Consider the following 23,836-nt stretch of genomic DNA (forward strand, 5'->3'; position numbering starts at 1 on the left):
CCTCCGCGCCCGCGTAAAGTGTCCCGTTCCCGTGTCTCCTCCTGCCTGCTTCGGTCTCTCCCACCGGAGCTCCGATCCCAACTTTTACTAACCCCGCGTCACAAGGCAGTTCCAGCGGTGACGTCAGCAGACACAACACAAACCAAGACGGACCCACAACCGTGCAGCTAACAATCAGAAACATGAAAATATATCATTTTATCATAAGAGACACCTGGAAAGTTAATAATTTAAGTCAAAATACACGCTTTTTAATCATTAATTTCATACTATTAAAACTTAAAATATTGCAAACAAAAATTACATTTTTAATAATAAAAATGATTACTGTCCTATATTTTAGCAAAATATAAAATAAAATAAAATGTAAAATATACTAAATACTTTATTATTCTTTATTATACTTTATTATGCTGAACCAGTAGATTACCTTTAGTTGCACTTGGCCTCCTGTCCCACCTCTGAATGATCTAATCCCAGTCCAAATTGGCTGGAAGAATAACAGCATGTTGCACTTTTTACCTTTAGATCCCCCAAGCCTGTTCAGACACCAGTACTTGATGACTAATCAATGTCATTTAGTCAAGTGAATGGCCCGTAAGCCGCTGTTGTGGATCTGCAAACATCTTGGTCACGGCTTATTTTCAGCCAATTAAATTGTAGACCCAGCTCTACACAATTGGAGCTCATCCAGAATGTGTTTTTTTTCCTCCTTCCAGGCAACAGGAGTTCCTCTAATACTTTTTCATAATACTTTTTTTTCAAATACCAAAGACATTTAAGTGCAATATTCGTTGTTAAATTGCAAACTCATTGTTCAATTTTATATTTTATTTTAGAATAAAATATATCACTTGAAAATATTGTTATATTAATATTAGTGTTTTAAAGTTTGAAAAGTGTCTGCATTGGCTGTTCCACTCCTCTGGACCTTCATCCAGACACCAAGGTTAATCTTTATTGAGTAAATAACCTAATATAATAAAGCTCTAATTGTTGTTTTCTAAAATCAATTTATTCACTGTCAGTGTTTATTTCTAAGATGGATTTTTTTTCGCTTATTTTTCAATTCTGCAGCAGTTTAAAAGATTCACATTTGCAGCTTTTTGGACTCCGAACTTGAAATTTGCATTGCCTTATCAGCAATAACGAGAGGAATTGCTCGTTGTGATGCCTCTACACATTGCACCATAATGCAGAGACTATGCTCTGACTCAATCAGGACACTTTTAATGTTTCACTAAAGTAATTTGCAACACTCACATGCACGGCTATAAACCCTTATCATGTGCATTGTTGCAGCTATTTAATCCAGACTTCAAAGATGAAAGAGATTTATGGTTTTTTGGTAATGATTTGCAGAAAAAACAAATATGGTGTTGTACATTTCATGATTAATTTATATTTAAAAAATAGACAAGTCAAAATCTTTTATCGATTTTAATAATCTTTAAGGAGTGCCATCAAGGGGACATTTTCTGGCCACTTCTCCAGTTTATATAGACACCTAAACTCTAATTTCTGTGACACAGGCAGACTGTAAGTACATATGCTGAAGGCATGTGGGCGTTCAGACAAGCGCTGAGTTCACAAATGCAGCTGAAAGCATCAATATCACATTTCCTGTGGTCTTGATTTCCAAGCAAAAGCACAAAATTTCACCGTCTTTGAAGCCGTTTTCTCCCAGCAATTTTCTACCAGCAGACAATTGTTCATCATCTGTGGTTGCAGAGTAAAAAGCAAACAAATCCCCCGTTTCACGCACAGAAAAGCTTTATTTCAACCTGTTTCAGCAAAAAATAATAAAAAAAAAATACATATTAATATGTTATAATGAGCACAATTTCAAGCACAAATGTCAATTATTTTCTCAATAATTGAACTTAAAATTGAAACTTGAATTTTGAACGCAGTGATATAAAAACTGTTTAGTTAGTTAAGTTAAATATTCAACCGATCCTTCCTTCAACGCCTGGCTTTGAACTGATGCGGTCAGAGAGACACATGCCATTGACATTAGGAAATGAGTAGTGCACAAGTCAAGTCTCCATATACGTCCTACCAAGTCTAGTCTAATTCAGGTTACTTGCATCTCTTATCTTCATAGATGACCTTTGAAGAGCGAAGATAAAGAAAACAAATCATGTGGGAGGCAGAAGATGTGGTTTATGATTTTATGTTCTTGTTAAGAAAGTTAAGGAGAGAAAGCACACTGTCTGCCCACACACTGGTTGTTTTATAAGAGGTGTCACTCTTTGAGGGATTGGTGCGTGCACGCAGAGCAACAACACAGCATGAAATTAAGTATGATGCAGTTCGGTGTAATATAAGTACAAGGAACAAAAATTGTGACAACTGTAGAACATGAATTTCTTTTTTTTTTTAATGTTTCACAACCTGTTCTTTCTTTTTCTTCCTTTTTGCATATTTTTATAGTTAAAGTTTGCATGCACTTGCTTTTATTGCTCTGTACTCTTGAAACTTGAAGTCTTTTAGGGTTTATGCTGCCCTCTTTTGTTCAAACTGTGCAACCATACAAGAGCGTGGCTCAAGAATATGATTTTATGAGAACTTCCCCTCCATCTCAGGTCAAACATGAATATAAGAAAGAAACAAAAAACACAAAGATTTAAAAATGTAAAAATTAAACTTGTTTTATGAATAGTTGGGGGAAAAATACTGGCACATACTGTAAATACTGCACAAAAATGGTGTAGTGGTGTAGAATTGTTCTTTGGAAATAATAAAACCTACTAAATACAATACAGATTATTTAAATGCTTCTTTTATAATTAGATGGAGATCCTCAGTTGATATTGACAGTTGTCTGTCATGTTATAAAGAGGTTAAGCAGGTTTGACCAGATGCAACAACAGTCTTGTGGAAATTATTAGGCTACTTTTAGAACAACACTTGCTTAAACATTTGAAAACACGTCCGTGTGGTAGAATTTTTAAAAAGAAAAAAACACGAGGATATCAGTTTGTGAAAATAAATACAGTATATAATGCGGAAAAACAAAATAAATATTTTTATTGCTCTTTTCAGTTTCCAAATGGATTCACTCTTGGTAAAAGAAATGGAACACAGCAGTGATTACATGTATGGGTGTTGCTACTATCAAATTAAAAAATAGATTTTTTGAGAATTTGAAGAATTTAATGATTTTTAATCCTTTATTTGTGGCTTTAATATGATTTTCAAAAAACATAAATACAAATATTTAAATACCTTTTCTCATCAAACACTGCATCGCCAATTTAAGCCTTTAATTTGTTTAATTACACATGGGTCAGATTGCTGTCTTGGTTTGGAAAGTTGTAGGATATCTTTGTGGGGATTGTGAGTTTATTAAGCCAACATTAGGCAAGAACTGACTGAAAGCACGACTGATGCTCTGTAGTTTCACCTAATCAATGGTTGGGCTGATTCAGCCAGCACATGTTAAGTGTAGCTGATGTCGAATCGATGCACTTGTGACAGAAATACTAATGTGGACTGCTGTTTTTTTTATTCACTGCACTGTGAAGCAAAAATGAGTAGTTTGCATGGAAATGTGTATAATTAGAAGCAAAAAATAGACTGGATTTTCATCAGGAGGCAGAGAGTGCATGTGTGAGACAGAGAGCAGAAAGTGGCGGTCTGTGTTCCCCTCGGGACCCTCTGCAGATGCATGCCTGAAGAGATTAGTCTCTCTTTTTAATAATCCTCCACAGCAACAACACTGGATTATCCAGCCATGAACTTTAGCATAGAGATGCAAGAATAAATCCTGTCACCGCTGTGGTAGTGATTTATGATTGCAACAAACTTAGTTTCATAATATTAAAAGTGTACTTTATTGCTTCACAGACACTAAAAGGCTTGATTTTGATAATGTGGACGGACAACAGCTCAAAATGATTTAGATTTTTATTGACAGTCACGGTTGTGTCAGTGACAGTGCTCTTTCCCACCTCTGGCAAATCTATCATAGTTTCTATTATTGCCATACTGCAGGCAGTCCTGCATCACTGGGACTTTAATCAGCTGATTGATTCACTATTACAGGCATGCAACAAGGCAAATAATCACAGTTATCCAGTTGCTGTGTTGTTAGGGGTGGACATTTACATATAAAATAAGAGTTTGCTCTCCTCTGAAATAGAAAAACATTGTTTTTGTAATACAGTATTTGAATAAAACTTTATTTAGGGAATTTTTTTTACAGTTTGGGCTATCATTACCTTAATATAAGCTTACAATAAGCAATTTAATCAATTTAAAACAATTGAATTTCAAAGGCATATCAACTAAAGTTGTTGATAATGACAACAATGCATTTAATAATTAAAGCAAATACAGGCTAAGCTTGCATTGCAAAGAAATACTAAAGTCAATCAGGAAAAGTGCAAAAACTGACAAATCCTTGTTGTTTGATGGAATAAAAATTGTAACCCTCATTCATCAATAATGAGCACTTAGCAGAGGTTTAAATGCCCAGTCGTACTTAATAAGTTTTTTAATAAACTTTATTGCGAACTAGATACAATGAGGCATCTGTGCAAGCTGCACATCAACGAACAACATTTGCAGTCCAAAGATGAAAATAAGTCTATTGAATATAGGATTTAAAAAAAAACATTGCAGTTCCTTTAAAAAATGAAATGTTCTTAAAGTCTTCATATTCTGCTTATGTTCTATTGTTTTGTTATTTTGTTTCACTTTTATTCAATAAAAGGAAAAACATACAATATAACCTAGAGTTGTAAACTCAAACATGACGGAAACAAAAAAGAAAATGAAAAGGGGACAGAAAGAAGATCATTTAAAATCCAGATGGAATAAAACAAAGTTGTGAATTAGAACATTTACACTTATGAATACGGAATTTCTTGGGGGGAAAATAAATAAACAGAAAAAATGAAAATAACCGTTTTGGACAAACCACGTAAGTAAAACTTACACAACATCAAGAATACTATTTTTTTATATATATTTACATTCAATTTTGTGATGGTAAATGCCTCCAAATCAAACCTAAAATTATTTGTGTATATACAATGATAAAATAAATGAAAAATAGTCTCCTCGAGTGATTGGCAAAGAACACGCTTATTCTCATTTTATTTTATTTTATTGTAATTTAATTTTACCTCATTTCATTTTTGTTTATTTTATTTTATAGAAAAATATCCACCCATTTTGAAACGTCATCATCCTCCGTCCTCGACGTCATCAACACTCGCCACAGAAGCGTGGCTACTCCGTGGAGAAGTAGAAGCTAACAGAAAGCTAAAGGTTTTTTCTATTTTTCTTCAAATTCGGGTTTTATTTTGAGTTTCGGTAGCATGCAGGACGTTTTAACTTCGTGTGAACAGTGTTCTCCAGTGTTCGGTTCTTGTCGGTAACATTTTTAAAAATGCAGACGGTGAAGGTCGGGTGTTTGGCGCTGGCCTCGTCCAGAGCTGTCGTCTTTAGAAGCAGACTTGTGTTCGTCAAAGTTGCTGCGGTTCTGCCTCAGACTCGCTTCCGTCATGGAGGCGCAACACCCCAAGAAGAAGAAACAACCGTTATTCGTGTGCCGCGATATCTGCAGAGACAAGTGGAAAAAGTAAAAGAAGCTCGAAAGAAAAGCAAGATCGGCACCGTAAAACCTGGAAAGATCCTGATCCAGAGCAGAAATCCGGTCCTGAACCAGAGCGCCAGGTACGTGCTGGGAAAGTTCGAGGAGCCCACGCTTTGCTCAAAGGGATGGAAGCATAACAAGGCGTTTGGGGATTATTTTATCATCAATAACACCAAGGATGTGGCGCCCTACATTCCAGGAAACCATAGGAAGGATGAAGATAAACCATCAGTGACATTTAACAAACTCCACATCTGCAAAGAGCTGGTGGAAGCTTTAAATAACATTGGGATCACCCATCCTACCACTGTCCAGCTGCAGACCATCCCAAAGGTCATGAAAGGTCACAACATCCTTTGTGCTGCAGAGACAGGCAGCGGGAAAACTCTGAGCTACCTGCTGCCGATAGTTCACAGGCTGCAGGCGGATAGGCAGGATGAAATCTGCGACATGGAGACGGACAGGATTCGAGCTGTTGTCGTCGTTCCTTCCAGAGAGCTCTCGGAGCAGGTGTCCACTGTGTCCAGGACTCTGTGCGCCTCCTTTGGACTTCGCACACAGACTGTGGGTGGTGGGAGAGGTGTGGGACACATCAAGGCTGTCTTCAAGAACAACCATCCAGATATTCTGGTGGCAACGCCTGGTGCTCTGGTCAAAGCCCTGCGAAGACACTGTTTGAGTTTGGATGCCCTGAACTTCCTGGTGATTGATGAGGCCGACACCATGTTTGACCCGAGTTTCTCTGATATGCTGGAGAACATCCTTTCCCACACGAACATCGCAAGCGACCCCCAGGAAACGTGTGGTCTTGGTGGGAAAACTCAGTTAATCGTGGTTGGAGCGACCTTCCCGGGCGGCGTGGGGGAGCTACTCAGCCAGGTGACAGATCTCGGCAAAATGGTGACCATCAAGAGCAGAATGCTGCACTGCCTCATGCCGCACGTCAAACAGACTTTTCTTAAAGTGAAAGGTGCAGACAAAATCCTGGAGCTCCATCAGGCGTTGAAGCAGCTCCAGGGTGAGAAAGGAGGTGGAGCGACTCTGGTATTCTGCAACAAGTCAGCCACAGTTAACTGGTTGGGCTACTCACTCGAGGAACTGGGGGTTCGGCACGTTCGACTGCAAGGTGAGATGCCTTCTGCCGTGCGTTCTGGAATCTTCCAGTCTTTCCAAAGGGGGAAGGTGGATGTTCTGATATGCACAGACATCGCTTCACGAGGCCTGGACACTTCCAAGGTGCGTCTAGTCGTCAACTACGACTTTCCAGAATCCCACACGGACTACATCCACAGGGCGGGGAGAGTGGGTCGAGCTGGAGGGATGGAGGACGGGGAGGTGCTCAGCTTTGTCACCCATCCCTGGGATGTGGAGCTGGTGCAGAGCATTGAAACTGCTGCTCGGAGGAGAACCACCTTACCAGGGATGGAATCGGAAATTCATGAACCAAAGGCCAAAGTAGTCGATACTGAAGAGTAGATTTTTGTTTGGATTTTTTTACATAAATATATGCAATAAATATTTTGATGCAGGAACAATTATTTTAAATAAAAGTGAATTGCATTGCTCAGTCTTAGTCCTATTCCTTTAGAAGTTGTTTAATAGATCTAACATATGATATACACGTTCTTACCTTCTCTTACTTTAATCCTAAAAAAACTGTCAAACATTGGGTACACAGTAAATTATATTTTTATAATAGTATTGGAAAATCTGTGTGTAGAAATGTTGGAAATGTTAGAGAACTAAGTCACAAAATTAATAAATTTTGAGTGGATTAGTTAATTTATCCATTTCATGTTCAGTGTTCTGTCCATTTTCAGAATCCGCTAAATTCCTTTCAGAGACTCAATGTTGCTCGGCAAAGGCAGGGTACACTCTGAACATGTTACCAGTCTATTGCAGGGCCACAGACTCGCATGCACACCTGGGGATAATTTAAAGGCACCAATCAACCTTTGAAACATGCTTTGGGAATGTGGGAGATAGCTGGAGAAAATTATTAATTTGCACAACATTTTCTATGTAACAGTACCCTAAAAATGTATGTAATTTTTACAGTTTTACTTCAAATAATTGTTTCTGTTGAATAGATTTAAAATTTGAGGGGAATCTGCCTTGTCTTTATATAGCCACAAGGTGGCGACATTTATTCAAGATAGTTATGCGTTGACTTTATATAGCCACAAGGTGGCGACATTTATTCAAGATAGTGCTGCGTTGACTTTATACAGCCACAAGGTGGCGACATTTATACAATATAGTGCTGCGTTGACTTTATATAGCCACAAGGTGGCGACATTTATAAAATATAGTGCTGCGTTGACTTTATATAGCCACAAGATGGCGACATTTATATGAGATAGTGCTGCGTTGACTTTATATAGCCACAAGATGGCGACTTTTATACAAGATAGTGCTGCGTTGACTTTATATAGCCACAAGGTGGCGACATTTATCCAAAATAGTTCAAAAGAAGGCCCCAGATCCAAGCAGATGCCCGGTCTATTTAAATAACTTGCTACCTAGTTACAAACACCTTAATTAGTTTTATGTCCCTCCCGCCTCATTCCAGGCCTTAATGCGTGTCAAAGAAGCAGTCAGACCCTGGCATGTGGCAAAGGGACAGACAGTGTTAAGTGATTTGTCAGTAATAATGGGCTTCTATAAGCATGTCTGGAATTTAGCTGTGGCCATCCTGCTCCCGTTGGGGTCAACATCTTGAAGCTTTTGACCCTTCCTCGTTTAAACTTTGATTTCATCCATCTATATCCTTACTTCGTTGCAGCTCTGCTCAACCCAGCGGACTTCTATAAGGTAAATTATGTTTAAAATATCATGTGCATGTACCATTTCCAGATACTGGACAGAATCAATCTCTTTTCACTAAGGTATTGTCCTTTACCCCTCATCTTAATTGTAATCATGTATGTAGTTGCAGAGGAAGATCAGTAATTTTAACATGTATTCTTGTTGCTATATTTTTTTTCTTGAGTTTAAAATGATCTAAATTTTTAAATCATGTAAAAAAAAACCTGCAAGTTACATAAAACCTTTCTTAGCAGCTCTGGCTTCTTTTTTCCTCTTTAATTGATACATTTAGATTAAGACTGCTTTTAACTTAAAGGCTAACAAAAAAGTTCACTTGATGATGTTTCTCTTAGCTGTAGTTTCAGCATACAGCAGAACCACATTCAGTAACTGTGACTGTGACTGTTTGGGCTCTGGCTGCAGGATTCTGAATTAGCTGGAGGCTAGTTTTCTGAGAAGATAAAGAACATCCCGAAATATAAAAATTGAAATGATCTCCCACACTGTGTAGAAGCATATACATGAAATAATTTCCCTGCGTCACTCTGAGACAAAATGTGTTTCATGAAATTCTGCAGAAATGAAAGAAAAAGCCTCAAGAAACGTCATTAGCAGAAAGTAGAACACTTTATGAAGTAACTTGAGTATAAGTATAGCAAGTCTACTATAGACCATGCACATGTGGTGTAGGAAGTATACTATACTTCTTAAGAACAAATAGAAACTTTTAGGTTTTCAAGTACATGGATATTGTAGTGCGTAAAAAGTAAACTTCTAGTATACATACTGCCTCACTTTTAGTGTAGACCACGCTTGTCCAAAGTTCACCCCATGTGCCAAATACGGCCAGTGTTTAAATTTCCACAAGCTCCTTTTATGAAATCAATAATGTGCCCCAGTACTTTCTAAGAACTGTGTGTATGATCTATTGATTGTCATTGGCTAATTTATGTTGTGAGCTGCTGGCAACAACAACGACTTTAGAGCTTTAAAGGCCAAATGAGAAAAACAGATTTCTAAGATCAAAACTACAATAGTTTGTACTTCTGAATAACACAACTATTTGTGTCATTTTCCTGTTCACATGATTTTAAGCTAAAAGTTTATAGTGAGTATTTACTTGTGAAAAAAATTTATTTTTTCATATGAATCTATATTTAATTTTGACAAAGTTTTTCTTCCCCAGACTGACAGTTTCTTTATTTCGGTCTTGAAGTCAGATATTTACAGTAATATAGATGTATTTCTGCTTTATGTGAATAAATAAAATATATCCCGTTGCAAAAATATTTCTAGTAAATTGTTCATTTGCATCTTACGTCATTATATTTAGAGTAAATTTGACAAAAAGCTTGAAGACCCTTTGGTGTACTTAAAAAGGCCTATACTTGAATAGACTACTTTTTTCTAACTAATTGCGTGTCATTATTACTATTTGTCAGAAAAAATAAAACATTTCTTATCCAAAGCCCAAATTTCTAGAAAAAAATATTTTTTTTACCTGTAAATTATATTTTTAAATTGTTTGTTTTGAGCATATATTGAGTGTTAGCATCACAAATGCAGTCTTTCAGACTTTTTTGCAGAAATATTAACTATTGCTTTTTTTCAGGAAAATATAAATATAAAGGGTTTAATTAAATGTATTGCTCCCATTAGTGACCAATAAATGACTTAATACCTCAGTTAAACCGTATTTGTAGTTCAATCAGCCATTGTTATATTCACTACAAAACGGCCATTGTTGATGACGCACTTCCGGTCCGTCCCACTCCCGTTTAAACACACACTCACAGACACACAGATCCAGGCAGCAGCCGCCGCTCTCTCACGCTGCCCGGACACTCGGAAATTTGCCCGAGCGGCGCCGGATATTTTAGCGCTGGAAGCGGGGCAGCCTCCCCGCCGGCTCATGCGCATCTCCCCGGGGCTGGCTCGGTTGGAGTGCCCCAGTGGAGCATCTGGAGGTAAGCGTGCAGCCCAGTAATCGGCTTTCTTTCGTGCCCATCTCCCCCGCAGCAGACGGACGGAGAGCTGTCTGACCTCCTCTGCGACCAAGCTTTCCCCTTAAAAAAACCCAAACTGTGTCCGCGTGGGTATTCCTCTGCTGCAGGAGATCCTGTCGGCTTCGTCCGTGTTTTTCTTCCAGAATGAATAAGTTGCGCGCGGTGATGCTCATTAAAACCGGCGAACTTGTAGATTATGTGCAGGGGACTTTACACTGCGGGGGGTCTTTTGGTAAGTTTTGGGGAATTTAATCGCAACCGTGATCCGGCAGAGCTCGTGCGCTCTACGCCGCGGGGTTACGCGCGTGGACAGTCTTTGCAGTGGGCGTGTGGAGTCAAAGAAGCATGCAGAGTTCATGGAGGGGCTGCTCGTGGGAATTACGCTGCGCCCCGGCCGGAGGAGGAGGAGGAGGAGGAGAAAAAGAGAGGCAGCCTCCGCCATGTTTCCATGTCAGTCAAGCTTCCACTAATTCCACAGGCAATTGTTAACAACTTTAGTTTTGTTTAGAGATGCGTGCCCCTGCTTTGAATTCATTGATTAGACCCCTTCATCGTTGTTGCATGGTTGAATGAAAGTGTCCTCTTCCACATTTCCCCCCTTCAGATAACCTGTAAGTAGACATGTAGAAAAGGGAATGGAGAGGATGGATGCAAAGCTGCCACACCCCTTTATTTTTTTTTCTTCATACCCTTTTTGTAAATTCCTCAGATCACATGCTGCTCTTACTACAGAAAACCATGTGACCGCTTACCCCCTCCATGTCTGCCCACAGGCTGTGTTTGATGATTTCCTCCGTGTGTGCCAAGTTTCTGCACAGGGATCAATACTTTTCATGGATACTAGTATTGCTGATCCATCAGCAGCCATCGGATTTACAGCTCCAGTGTCCTGATGGTGGTTTGTGAGTCCGCTGGGAGGCTGATGCGACAGGCCGTGTGAGATGGGAGCAGCCTGTAAAATGTTTGTAGAGTGATTGAGTCTTTGGCAGTTTCCATTACCCCACACATACTCCCATCCTGGTTGTATAGACCTTGGCTTGTCATAAGTAGATACATGGCTTTACAGACTCCCAAGCTCCATTGCTTGTCTGATGCCTCGGGATCAAACGCATCCTCCAGGTATATCTAAGGTCTGATCATGTGTTTACATCAATTTGCGAGGCAGCCGTCAGTACATGTAAAAAGTACATGAGAGGGAATGGCACCTAAAGTATCCCCGTGTTGAAATGTGTCCCTTCAAAATGGCAGCTCCTGTCTAATGAGCCGGGCCTGTGCCCCTTCAGCTGTGAACGCTTACGACTCTGTTTCATCTGTGTGAAAATATCATTTTCCAGAGCCTCGCGCTTAACTCTGCCATCAGCCGCCACCGCTGCTGCCTCTGCACCTGCTTGGTATGCAGCTCCGCCACCGACTACAGCACCAATCATTTATTTAACTGACCAAACTCTATCTGGCTCTCTTGACACATCTAGCAGTCAGGAGCCTTTTTCTCCCATTACTAACTGCACTGACCTTTTGGAGATGGCTTTTATGCATCCATTACGCTATTAGTAATTTTCAAAGCAGAATCATCAACAGATTCTCTTTGCAGGGGAGCTCTTAAGTGAAACGGTGCTGGAATGACTTTAGGGGAAATGTGGTAAATCAGAGGAAGCCTTCAGAGACCCTGTGTGTGAAAAGCAGCTACCTTGGATTAACGGCAACAGAATTCTGCAGAATGCAAAGAAACTACAAATAAATGCAATGGTCATCCACCTTGTCCATAGTCGGTTATGTGGCGTGATAAATGCCGGACCCTTAAGGCCAATCTCAGCGGGGTTGCTCATTAGCTACGCACGGCTAATTTATTGATCTGTCTCTTTGTTCTGCAAGAAAACGAGCCTCTGTCATGGCTGGTGGGCGCCGGGAGGAAGCAATGAGCACGCTATAATGACATTTTCACAGAAAAATGTTCTGTTTGTGGCAGCTGTACTCCTCCAGCAGGAAGCCCTGTTTGGCTGTCAGAAACAAAAAAACAGGAGTCAGGTGTCCGATTATACATGTCGGTCAGATTTGCAAAGGGATGGCTGGTGTGTGCAGTTTAGGTCATTACTATTTCATGAAGGAGTGTCCAAGTAGGGCCAGGGCTGGCCAGCCTCCTCTACTCATGATCTATTAGACTTTTTGATTTCTGTTTTTGGATTATCTGGATCGGGTATGTTCAGTCAGTTGAAACCCTAAAATCTTCCAACTTAAGTAATCAGCTGGATTGCTGTGAAGCTAGCAGGGTGGTGGATGTTGAGGCTTGGGGCTGAACAACCTTATTGCAGAGAAAACGAGTTTGACTGGTTAGCTTGTTATATTCCAAACCCCAGAGAGCGTTTTATGTGATGAATCTTAGCTTTCAACGGAAAATCTGTGCAAAAAATTGTGTATATTACAAACCTACTCTGATGAAAATTGTCATTTTGATATTTTTAACATGTTATTGTATCATTTTTCTCATGATGAAGGACATATATTAAGAAAAATAATCTTAAAATTGCATTTCTGAGTATTTCTTTAACATTATTGTGAATTGTGAGTAGACAAAACAAAGGAAAAGGCTTGTAGAAGCTTTGCTGTGTTAGCTTAGAAGATGATGCCATAACCCCCATATAACCATAAGTGCTCCGCTCTGTTCTGATGCATCCACTTGTAGACAAACGGGTCCATGTCCATCTGGCATCTGACTCAAAATGTTTGGATGGATAGCTCCGATATTGCTCGCCATTTTTGTTGCACTGGTAATGTCAGGTTGGGGTTGTGAGGGGCTGTAAGCTAGTGGGAGAGCACTTAAACAGATGGATGATGGGAAAGGGGTGGGGTTATTCTACGCCTACAGTCCCCCCCACATCTCCGAGGCAAAATGCTGTTGAACTCTTGCCGCTCTGCAGAAACAATGTCCAAAAATGACAACGCTTTTTCCGATTTTGGTTAAAAACAGCATCCTAATAATTAAAAGACCACTGGAGTCACTTAAAATAGATCAAAACACGATTTGAAGTGGGACTCCCTGCATACAGTCTAAACCAGTGGTCCCTAACATTTTTGAGGCCAGGGACCGGTTTAATTTAGACAATATTTTCGCAGACCGGTCTGAACCGGACAGAAGTTGACATTTTAAAGCTTCTTGTTTCTGAAAATCTATTTTCAAAATAAAATGCTAATATAAAAAATGTTGTCTAAAAATATGAGTAGATAGATAATGAGGATTCAATGAAGCAAAGTTGTTGATTGTAGAAGTTATTGATTTAAAAAAAATCCATAAAGGAAACATTACATTTTTTTTTCCCTCAATCCAGGCTCCGATTATCCTTCAGGGCAAAAAGATTGATCATATTTAGTCTTTACATAAATGCTCATTTATTTGTTTTTGTTTTTTTTAACACAAAGGAACATTTTCAGTGATAAAGTTTTTCATCTGATGCCTACCTAATCCTGTTGCTGTAGAAAAACTCTCAAATGTCTCTTACAAGTTTCCCCAAATCAGCAACACTTTTTGACTGAATCTTCATTCTTTTTATAATGTTTGCAGCTAGTTTAAACTTTGTGATGAAGATTTAACTTCAGACGGTCTTTGTTGGCTTGTTTTCCTCTTTTCAGTTTCGTCACTTCGAAATAATTCCCTATTTTTATAGATCTCGTTAGAACCTAAAAGAAATGTTTGGAAGGTGATTTCCAGGGTGGTAACCAAACATCTGTGTTTGACCAAAATAATTAACGTGATTTGGATTATTTGGGTGATAATGGTTCAAACTGAGTGTGTAAGTCACCATGTTGTAGAGTAATTGGCTGAGGAAGGTTAGAGATTAAGGATTAACCTCATGCATTTATGTTTTTAAAGCCGTGTCACTCTAGTGCTCTTAATCTGGGGCTTTATGAAATTAATTTTAATAGGTAATGCCAAATAATAAAAAAAAAAAAAACATCTGTGGCTATGTTTGCATATTTGAAAACACCTATTTATCTGTGAAAGTGCATTTTTTGCTCTTTTATGGAAAATAAATGTGTTTTTTCAAACAGTCTGGAAATGTGGTAAAGCTGGAATTGTTTTTCCTTTTTGTGTCTTAAATTCATTTTGTGTGAACTGGTAGATTATATGCATGAATGCATTTATTTTTTTTTTACCAAATTAAACTGTATTCTGTGCATCTAAAGGACAAAAGCAGTTAATGACTTGGATCCTGGTGTTTCTCCAAAATGAAAACATCATCAACCCACATAATTTAGATCTGCTGCTAATCCCATTGATTCATGGTCCTTACAAATGTGGCACCATTTATGGAGTTGAATTTAAAATACTTTTTTAGATGTTATTGCCAAAACAAAGGATCTACCATCATCGAATCACCTCCTTTTTGCATTACATTTATGTATTTATAATATTCATGTGATACATCTGTTGATTTTTTTTTGTGTGTGTCCAAAAATTTTTTTGTGTCGAGAATAACCTTTTCTCTGAGATGTTTTATCTTCATGTATTATTGTGCCGGCTGCCAGTGTCTAATCTAGTTCAAGTTAACTCCATGTCAGAATGTCATACTCTGTTGTGATCACCTTAGGCATGTGTAACCTTAAACACAAGAGTCAAACTACAAGATTCCACGCTGGAATTCCTGTAAGAAAAGTCTCTGTGGCTCCCATGTGTGCAGTGCTGCGAGACATAAGACAGAAAAACACATTTGATCACTTTTCCTAACATTAGGCTTCAAAACTGGTAGCAAAACATGTTTAGATTTTGGCCAAACATCTAGATTTACAGAAGACCTCCATAAAAGTCTAAATGTTTGAATGCATTTTCAAATAGAAAGCAATACCGATATATTTATTTACACGACTTGGTGATTAGTTTTATCTGAATGCTGGTATGTAGCAGAATATCTTCTCTGCACATTCTCTCTTTTGTTTTTTGTCCCCACCTCCTACAACGCTCTCACTGCCTGCCTCCCACACCATCCCGTCTAAGATTGCATCACAAGTGGATTCTGGCGCAGCAGTAGTCTGCTGGAACCACAGAATCTTTCTGCACACTTTGGGCCTCGCTAATTAAATTGTTTAAAATACTCAGCATGACTTAAGGTTTATAATTAAACATGAAGTGTGCTTTGCTGCCCGAGCAACTGTGGTCCTGCCAGTTTTTGTGTGTGTGTTTCTGCTTTACCTTGATACTATTCAGATCACATGCTGCTCCAAAACACTAGTTAGTTTCTGAGCAGGAGCTGTTTGGAGCCGAAGAGGCCTGTATGGTTGTCATAGAAACAGCACAACTTTTTTGGTTTAAATTAAAGTTGCATTAGCAAATCTTCAAAAACTGAAAGTTAAACGAGTATATTGTGTTTTTTTTTTTTTTTAAACCTTAACCACAATAAAACAAAGAGCAGAGTTTACTGGAGTTCGTCTTCTTGTATAGTCCTCTTTGTTTGGCAAATGTGAAAGCTCACCAATAGTCAGATGGACCAAACACTTGGATCTTGGTTCAATTGCAAATGAACTTTAGTGGGGGTCACTTTGGTGTGAATATTCAGATAGAGGATCAACAGGCGCCATCCAAGTGGTGTAAATGATATGACTGCTGTTGGGAAAGTGTGAAGACACGTAAATATTGGAAAAATGGTGGAAATTTCCATGCGTATATATGGTGTAGTTGAGACATGCAAATACTTCTTCTGTATATTTAATAATCAGTGGATCAGCAGGACTTGGCAGTATTATGTTTTTTATTATAGCTGAGATTGTTACACAAACCCCAAGGGAGCAGCTCTCGAAACTGTAATTTTCTTTTGTCTGTTTCAGTTTTTAGTTTACTCCTGACAGCACCATATGTGAAAGAAAAGTAAACAAAAACGGGCATAAAATGTTCCTCCCATTCAAACCAAGGCAGAATTTGCAACCTGTCTCAGAAAAATAAACTGCATCCACTGCTTCCTGGTACAAGTATATCTTTTGAAAAAAATGACTTTAGTGTGTTTATTAAATATCTTGATTTAAAAAAAAAAAAAGGAAACCTTGGAGCTATGAAAAATAATCTCTGGTCTTATTAAAAAATTACAAAGCAGTAACTGTGGTTACTGTATATACATGCATTGTCTCAAAAAATAGCACATTAAAGGGTCAGTAAATGTTCAGGAACTATTGATTATTGCAGATTGGCTCTTTCCCCCTCTGAAAGGGCTGTTATGTAATGAAACAAGGTCAGACATGTTTGCTTCCTCCATTCTCGATGTAAAGGTTATTGAACTTAGTCAACCGTTGTTGTCAACATGGCAGCTGAACAAACGCATGCTTGTTCTGATGTTTAAATGCCACACCTGCAATGTAAATGAAAATTCAAGAAAAATTAGTTTGAGATGGTATGACCATACAAGGCCTCTGATTTTATATTTTCAAATGACACTTTCCTGATCATCTTTTTCTACCATTTTGATGTTTCTCCTAATACGAAGGCTGCTCATCAATCTTTATTTTAGATCATTGGTCGACCACTTTATAAAAACAAAGCTAAGATCTTCAGCATTGAATTATCATTTCTGGGTGTGTTCAGGTTGAGTAAATAATGGCAATAAAGTTACTTGTGATTCTTCTCTGCAAACCTGATATTAATGAAGATCAAACGGGAAGCAAATATTAGTTAAAGCTGTATTGAAATTTTCATTTGGATCTCAAACTGGAGCCAACCCCAGACTTACGGTGAAGCTCTAGCCTGTAACCTGAGGGGTTTGGCTTAAAGCGGACCATCATCTTAACCCTTTGCTGAAAGGGAATCTTCTCTGTTTCAGGTTGCTCTTCAGCTATTACTGGCCTGCTACATCTCTGGCAGAGATCCTGGCTGCTATGGTTGCCACCTCGAGGCACATGCCTCTTAGTCACCAGGGCAGAAATGAAACCTAATCAGGTGTCTGTTGCTCCCAGCACTTGAGCACACTGTGCTGTGAACAGTGTCCAGATGGTCCTTTTGTCCAAACCACGTGTGAAGAGCCACCCTGTAATTTCCACATATCTCCTAAAGGGTAAATCTCAGACTTCTTAAGGTGATGAAAATCTTCCCCGATCGTTCGCTTGTTCTCTGTACTTAAGGCGATTGGATCTGACCACAGAGTTTAGATTCTTAGAGGTCACAGGAGAACCCTAGAACACTGCAGAGCTCTGTCGACAGACTGAGTCACAGCACAGTTAGGAAGTGGAATATGTAGCTCCGTTTCACTCAACAGACTGTTAATGCCTAATAATATTTATTCTTGAATATTCCATTTTATGTCAAAATGTTGAGTAACAGCAATTGCAGCCCAGAGTGTAGTAAAAGTGCGCCTCCACACACTTGGTTGCAAGTCCCAGTCGTTCATTTTAAGAGATGAAGACACTTGATGTTTGCCCTGCTCCTCTGGGGGTCCCTCAGCAGCTGGTCGTAAGTGAAGCTATTACCCAAGTCGAGAACAAATGTTACCACTTCAACCCGCGTTTGCCTTATCAAAGTTTTCTGCCTCTGAGATTTTGCTCCTCGTTTAAAAAAAGCCTCTGTGTTGGAATTCCCCAGGAATGACTGAGGGGCTGCTCACAACTTTGTTTAGTAGAGCATTCTGCAAATGTACCCCACCCCTTTTGCTCCTCCTGCAGCCTAGGGAAGCTATTCTTGGTTTTGCCTTAAGGATAAATTCTTGCTTCAGATGTTTTGGGACCTATTTCCATCAGGGGTAACCCCCTCTGAAGGCCACCTGGGTGCTAGAAGAAGTGAATGTTGGAAAATAGAAGCGAGAGCTGGTCCTGATGGTTGAACAGAAGACGATTTGAGGAACTGATAAACATTTAGATTTGCTCTATCGCTGAGTGGTGGATGATGAGCTCCATTAACATCCAAATCATTTATATTATTCTCCATAAAAGGACAGAAACAGAAGTTGAAGATATTTTTCTCCCCAGTGCTGCCAACACAGACTGTGTGTAGTTTTTTAGTGTTGATCATTTTCGTCAGTGAAAAAAAGCAGCAAAAAAAGAAAAACATTGACTAATGTAGCAGCTTCATAAGTTTTGATCACTAACTGGAAAAAGGAGGTGTATTATTCTTATATAATAATTTGAATTCAAATAAAATACTTCCGTTCTGTGTTTTTCCTTTTTCTTTTTTTTTCAATAAAGTATTAAATGTTGATGTCCTCTGCAGTTTTCTGAAATCTATCCAACCTGACGCTGCAAAATTCTCCAAATGACTGACCCCAGAGATGGCACTTAAAGTGGCTGTTAATGTTTGGGGGTTATGTAATTGTACTGTCGGCGCACCGTGCCCTTGGCCGAAACCTTTCTGTTTGGATCCGACTTACTTTCGCTCACAAGTCATGGAGGTTGTGGAGTTTGTGTAGAGCTATATAAGGAAAACCACTCTTTGTTTATTAGTTAAGGGAGAGTGCATGGGACTCCTGCCAGGCGCTCAGAGCAGAAATGGGGACAGAAAAAAAGGAACAGACTCCACACTGCTTTAAATTCTTTTTTTTTGGTGAATCTTCTGTGATTGAGACAGCTGGCATGTATTAGATTTGGCATTAACCATTTGGTTAAAACTGGCTTTTATTGGTTTATAATACTGTTTGGTGTGTGGTACGAGAAATGTATTTAGTAAAGATGGCACCCTGCTTTGAGTAGAGGGGCGGCTTTAGAGAATCAAGCTTCACTTCTAAGACTTGGCGTGGAGAAGAACTTAAACGAACTTAAACATCTGTCCATAAAATTATTGTGACAAATGTAATATTAAATATTTTTTTTATTTTAATTTTTACTGCCTTTGACATGCATCATTGACTGTATAGGAAGACTGGACTGAGTCACCACTCCCCACTCACGTTCCAAATAGGAAGTTCCTGCTAGCTCACAATAACCATTCTTGCTATGTTACTTTTTTTCAAACATTTTACTGGAAATTCACATTCTTTTTCATTATATTTTTTCTTAATCGGAAATTTTCAAGTTATAAACTGACCAATCAGATGTCTAAAATCTCACCTCGAACATTTCGAAAGGTTTGACAGATTCTTCCAAGCCCACTTACAGTGGGAGGGGTGTTGACTTCCAACAAGTTCACTCCTGATTAGCAGCAGTATTTGCCAAAAAAAAGAAACGTTAACCCGGACCATTGACAGTATATATTACTGGACATATCAAGGTGTTGACGTCACCCAAGGAAAATGCTTTACCTCTGGACCTCGCAAAACCAGGCCAGAGCTTTCTCTGTCACTCCCTGATACGTCTACTCCCATATTGCGACCCATCAATTTAGAAGAACGACTATTGCCAGTCATGGGTAGGCTTGTTCCGGTTGGTTGTAAGTCCACGCCCCTCTCACTGAAAGCTCGGGAGAATCTGTCAAACTTTCGAGCTGGGGTCAGCGGTCACTACATGCTTTTACTGAGACAGAATGATTTGCAATGAAGAAAAAATATATTAAACAAATTGGGATTAGAAAGAACGTGTTAAGAAGAATCTGTCAGTGGAAGAATGGTTATTCGGACAAATAAAATATCTGAGTAATAACTGTCTTTTTCTCAATGGAAGTCCATGGGACTTTGACTTCTTGCAACTAGCGGGTATTTCCTGTTTGGAACATGAGAAGGCGTCCAGTTCCTACTTATGCAGTCAATGATCTATAGCTCTGTCCGTATCGTGGAAAAATGGCGACTGAACTGGCTTAATTTTGCTAGAGCCGCAATTAAGGCTGACAAATTTCTTAAAACCTCCTGATCATTCGGACAACTGTGGTAGAATCAGTCAAACGGCTTAGAGTTGGACAGATCCATGGACCTTTTGCTTTTTTGCGAATGCAAATGAGTTGGAGTTTTACCCCACACAAAGCAAAGTAGCTTCTTTCACTGCAGTGTAATAGACTTTTTTTTTTCCAGTTTGCTTAGCAAGATGATGGCGTCTATGTTTGAATACATTTGCTAGTGATAAAAATTCCTTTGTTCTGAGACAACTCGTTCAGCCTTGGGTTACTGATTAGTTTTGCATCGTCTTATATTTGAATGAACTTTCTTTAATTCGTTGTTTAGCCAATTTATTTTCCCACCAGAAAATTTGTTGTTTTTAATGGAAATGAGTTTTGATAAGCTTTTGTCTTTTTTTTCCAAATTGACAGACTTTTTGTGTTTGAAAAATTTTGATTCATTTTATCTGTTTGAATAGAATTGAAAAAGAAAGGGAATTGCAGAGGTTTTTGTGGAACAATAAAAGAAGTGGATGCGTTTGCATGTGTGGCTGCTTTTGTTTGTGTACAGAATATCTCTTATGAAATGTCACTTCCCTTCACACACATAGAATTACTTGTGCTAGGTAATAATCTGCCCATCACAAGCAATGCAAATAAAGGATTTCTACCCCTCTGATAACCCTCAGATATTGTTTTTAATTTAATTTAATACAAACTCAGGATTTGATTTGATTTTTCTCTTAGAAATTGTTGACACTATTGACTACAAAAAGGACATGGTTTAGATAAATTTATTTTATTTCATTTCACTGAAATTAAAAGCTTCCTCCTGCTATTACAAATTCTAAAAAAAAATCAGCCTCTTTATTTCAATAGAAAATAGGACTATTTGTAATATTCTTGTCTTGCATTTGGTTCTCGTTTCATGTCAATATGTGTGCAGGAAGATTGTTCTGTAGCTGCTATGGGGACAAATGCTGCATTGTCAGATTCCTCTGCTGGATGAACTGACTTTTGGACTTGGGATAGAATGCCAGCCTTGTCCACATAGTTCTGTTGCTTAACTTTGCAGTTCAAAGAAAGAAAGACCCCAGAAAAATGACTCAAACTTCTGTCTAAAAACTTTGTTGTAATTGGTCATACTCTTAAAGGTGAGCATCTCCAAGGAGTTTGAAGATGATTTATGGCGGGTAGGCTGCAGGGCTTATATCAGTTTCTCTTTATGGAGCCTTAATGCAGATGCTCAATGCTGTTGTGCATTTCACAGCCAACCTGTTTGAATCAAGCAGCGATTGAGTCTAAAGCACACTTCTTGGTTTTGATGTCTTGGAATCAGTATGGTATGTTTTTCCCATGGACCATCTCAAGGATATTCTCTTATGTCTCCTAGGACTGAATCATTCTTTGTGACTGAGTATTGGTGTTTTTATAGACATGGCTGCCTAAAGTTGACTAAAAACTGAAAGGTTGAGCTCATGTTGCTTTAACTCGCATGATATTGGTGACCGTCCCTTTTTTTGTTAGTTTACTCTGTGCCAAGAAAGCTGATGAGCCCATAAATGCTTATTCCACCAGAATGGGCTTTTTATAGAGACAGCAGTTTGCCCCATAAAGGGAAACATTTAATAAATTTGTCCATTTACAATCTCATCTGCCGCCATTTCTACCAAACTATCATCTGCCATCATAGGTTAGATGCTGTAGATTTCTAATGGGAAATACAGTCTGCTGTGCTGTTCTATAAAGCTTAAGTCACAAATAGTAGAGGACATTTCTAATTTCTTTTTGTTTTTGTGAAGCGGTGCATTCTCCAATCACTATGCCTGAATTCCCTCCGTGTTCCCTAACTAGTAAAAGACCATATAGTGCGGTACTATCTAATTCCCTCAATTTTAACAGCAATTCAGACAAGCTACTGTTTTTTTTTTTTTTTTTTAAGATGCAAAATATGACGTCACTGGTTCCCCTAAGTAAATACACAGTATGGACCTTCTAAAATTTGCCAACCTAGTAATGATGCACACTTGTTTTATCATAGAAATCTTTTGGAAATTTCAAGGGCACTGGATTTTAGAATTGTGGTTTTGGATACTAAATGTCAAATGCCCTACATAGTACACTAATGCCTCGTTTCCACTGAGTGGACTAAACTGGCAAGGTATTTTGAGCATTTCCATTATAAAATGGAATTTGTAACATTTCCATTCTAGGACTAATTTTGTTTGACAAAACTTTGAACTAAAATGTATGGAACTTTTGAGTTACAATGAAATCTTGCTTTAAAAATGTTTCTGCAAAAATACAAGAAAATGCTTTTAAAAGGAAATTCAGTTATTGATTTGTTAACTGGAAATTGATTTTCTGAATGAAAATGTTCTTTTCACACCCAGTCATACCGATTGGTGATTGATTTTTATTCATTTAATTCTTCCTCAAAAACACAAAAAAGTTATGACTGATTTTCTTTCTCAGATACTTGAGTGTTTTGGTCCATTCTTGAGAAAAATGTGTTTTAAAGCCAAACCAAACTATTTATTTATTTGCGTGCTTGATTGCTTGCTATTCCTCTCAGAATTACAAGCAGCCTGTCATACTATCCCAGTGTGCAACTGGTACATTCACATTCGTCTCAGAGTTCACTGGTGCAAAAGCTTATAGCCTGAGCTGAGATGCAGAGCAACACAAGCAAACTCTGATCCATCTGAAAACAAGTACGGTTGACTTGTGAGGACACTCTGGTCTGTTTCACTACAGTCTGAACGGCACCAGTAAACCAAAGACAGTAAATGACACAAACTCAGTGCATTATGAGTAGGAAGCCAAGCAGCACAGCATGAATCTCAATGACGAATGAATTATTGAAAACATTGAAAATGTCTCGTGAGCAAACTGGTGTAGTGAGAAGGTGAAGGTCCCTATTGATACGATGGTTGGATCATTTCTTTTGTGTTCTTTTTATCCCTTTCAATAAATATTGTTCTCTAACAAGCTGCTTGTCTGTGTAGATCCTCATTCACACAGTAAAATTCTAGTTATTGAAACTATTTTTCTTTCACAGTTTGGTCTGCTTCAGGCTTTAGTTCATGTTCTAAACTTGCATGTATGAAAGCAAACCAAACGAAGGAGTAACATGTTCTTCCATTTCCTATCCTTTTAAACAGTCCGTCAGACTGTTTATGCATGAGAGCTTTTTAGAATGATCTCATTTTACGCAGCCTACCATTTAGGTCTTATCGTTTTAAAACCTATGATGGTAGATGTCAGTTGCATCCATGTGTTCAGTTACGGTTTGCATTTGGACAAAAATGCAATACCTTGCTGCTGCAAACACACATAAAAGTATTCACACGAAAAAGAAAAACGCACAAAAAATGTTTTTCTCATAGTGGATAAAGTAGTTTGTTGTCTCTTAATTGTGTGGTAAATGCTTTACAGGGGAGTTACTCCCAGATCAGATGACCACCGTCTCATTTTTCTGCATTTTTTTTATCCATTTACTGATTTTATCGAATGTTTTCATTCTTTCCTTCAGTGTCATAAGAATACAGTGCATCCCTTTTTTTTGTAAAAAAACTGAAACTAAAAAACAACATTGAAAAGAATCTTGAGCTGGAGAATGTGTCTGTAAATACAGGTATGGATAGAAGAGGAGAGGCAAGAGGCCTGAAAGCAACAAGAATTTTTTGAACTACTCTGATCTTTTAT

General features: G+C 38.4%; 2 protein-coding genes across 5 annotated transcripts in view; both read left to right on the top strand.

Moving 5' to 3' along the window:
• Window positions 1-5,001: 5,001 nt before the first annotated feature.
• tln2a (talin 2a) overlaps window positions 5,002-23,836 on the top strand; it is a 98,640-nt gene continuing 79,805 nt past the window's right edge. For 3 of the 4 annotated variants that reach the window (XM_024295079.2, XM_024295080.2, XM_024295081.2), the window contains exon 1: window positions 10,190-10,383. The gene's annotated coding sequence lies outside the window, so the exon portion shown is untranslated. Of the gene's footprint in view, window positions 5,281-10,189; window positions 10,384-23,836 lie in introns of those variants that run through there. The other variant, XM_036210978.1, reaches the window with a different exon arrangement.
• On the top strand, window positions 5,278-7,667 carry ddx28 (DEAD (Asp-Glu-Ala-Asp) box polypeptide 28). Its single transcript, XM_024295082.2, has one exon. It carries the CDS (start codon window positions 5,402-5,404, stop codon window positions 7,082-7,084), a length of 1,683 nt encoding a protein of 560 aa, XP_024150850.1. The 5' UTR covers window positions 5,278-5,401; the 3' UTR covers window positions 7,085-7,667.

The sequence above is a fragment of the Oryzias melastigma genome, linkage group LG3, assembly GCF_002922805.2.
Source record: "Oryzias melastigma strain HK-1 linkage group LG3, ASM292280v2, whole genome shotgun sequence".
Classification (NCBI taxonomy): Eukaryota; Metazoa; Chordata; class Actinopteri; order Beloniformes; family Adrianichthyidae; genus Oryzias; species Oryzias melastigma.

Coding starts and splice junctions, on each gene's coding strand:
- ddx28 (XM_024295082.2), top strand. CDS start 5,402: ATGCAGACGGTGAAGGTCGGGTGTTTGGCGCTGGCCTCGTCCAGAGCT.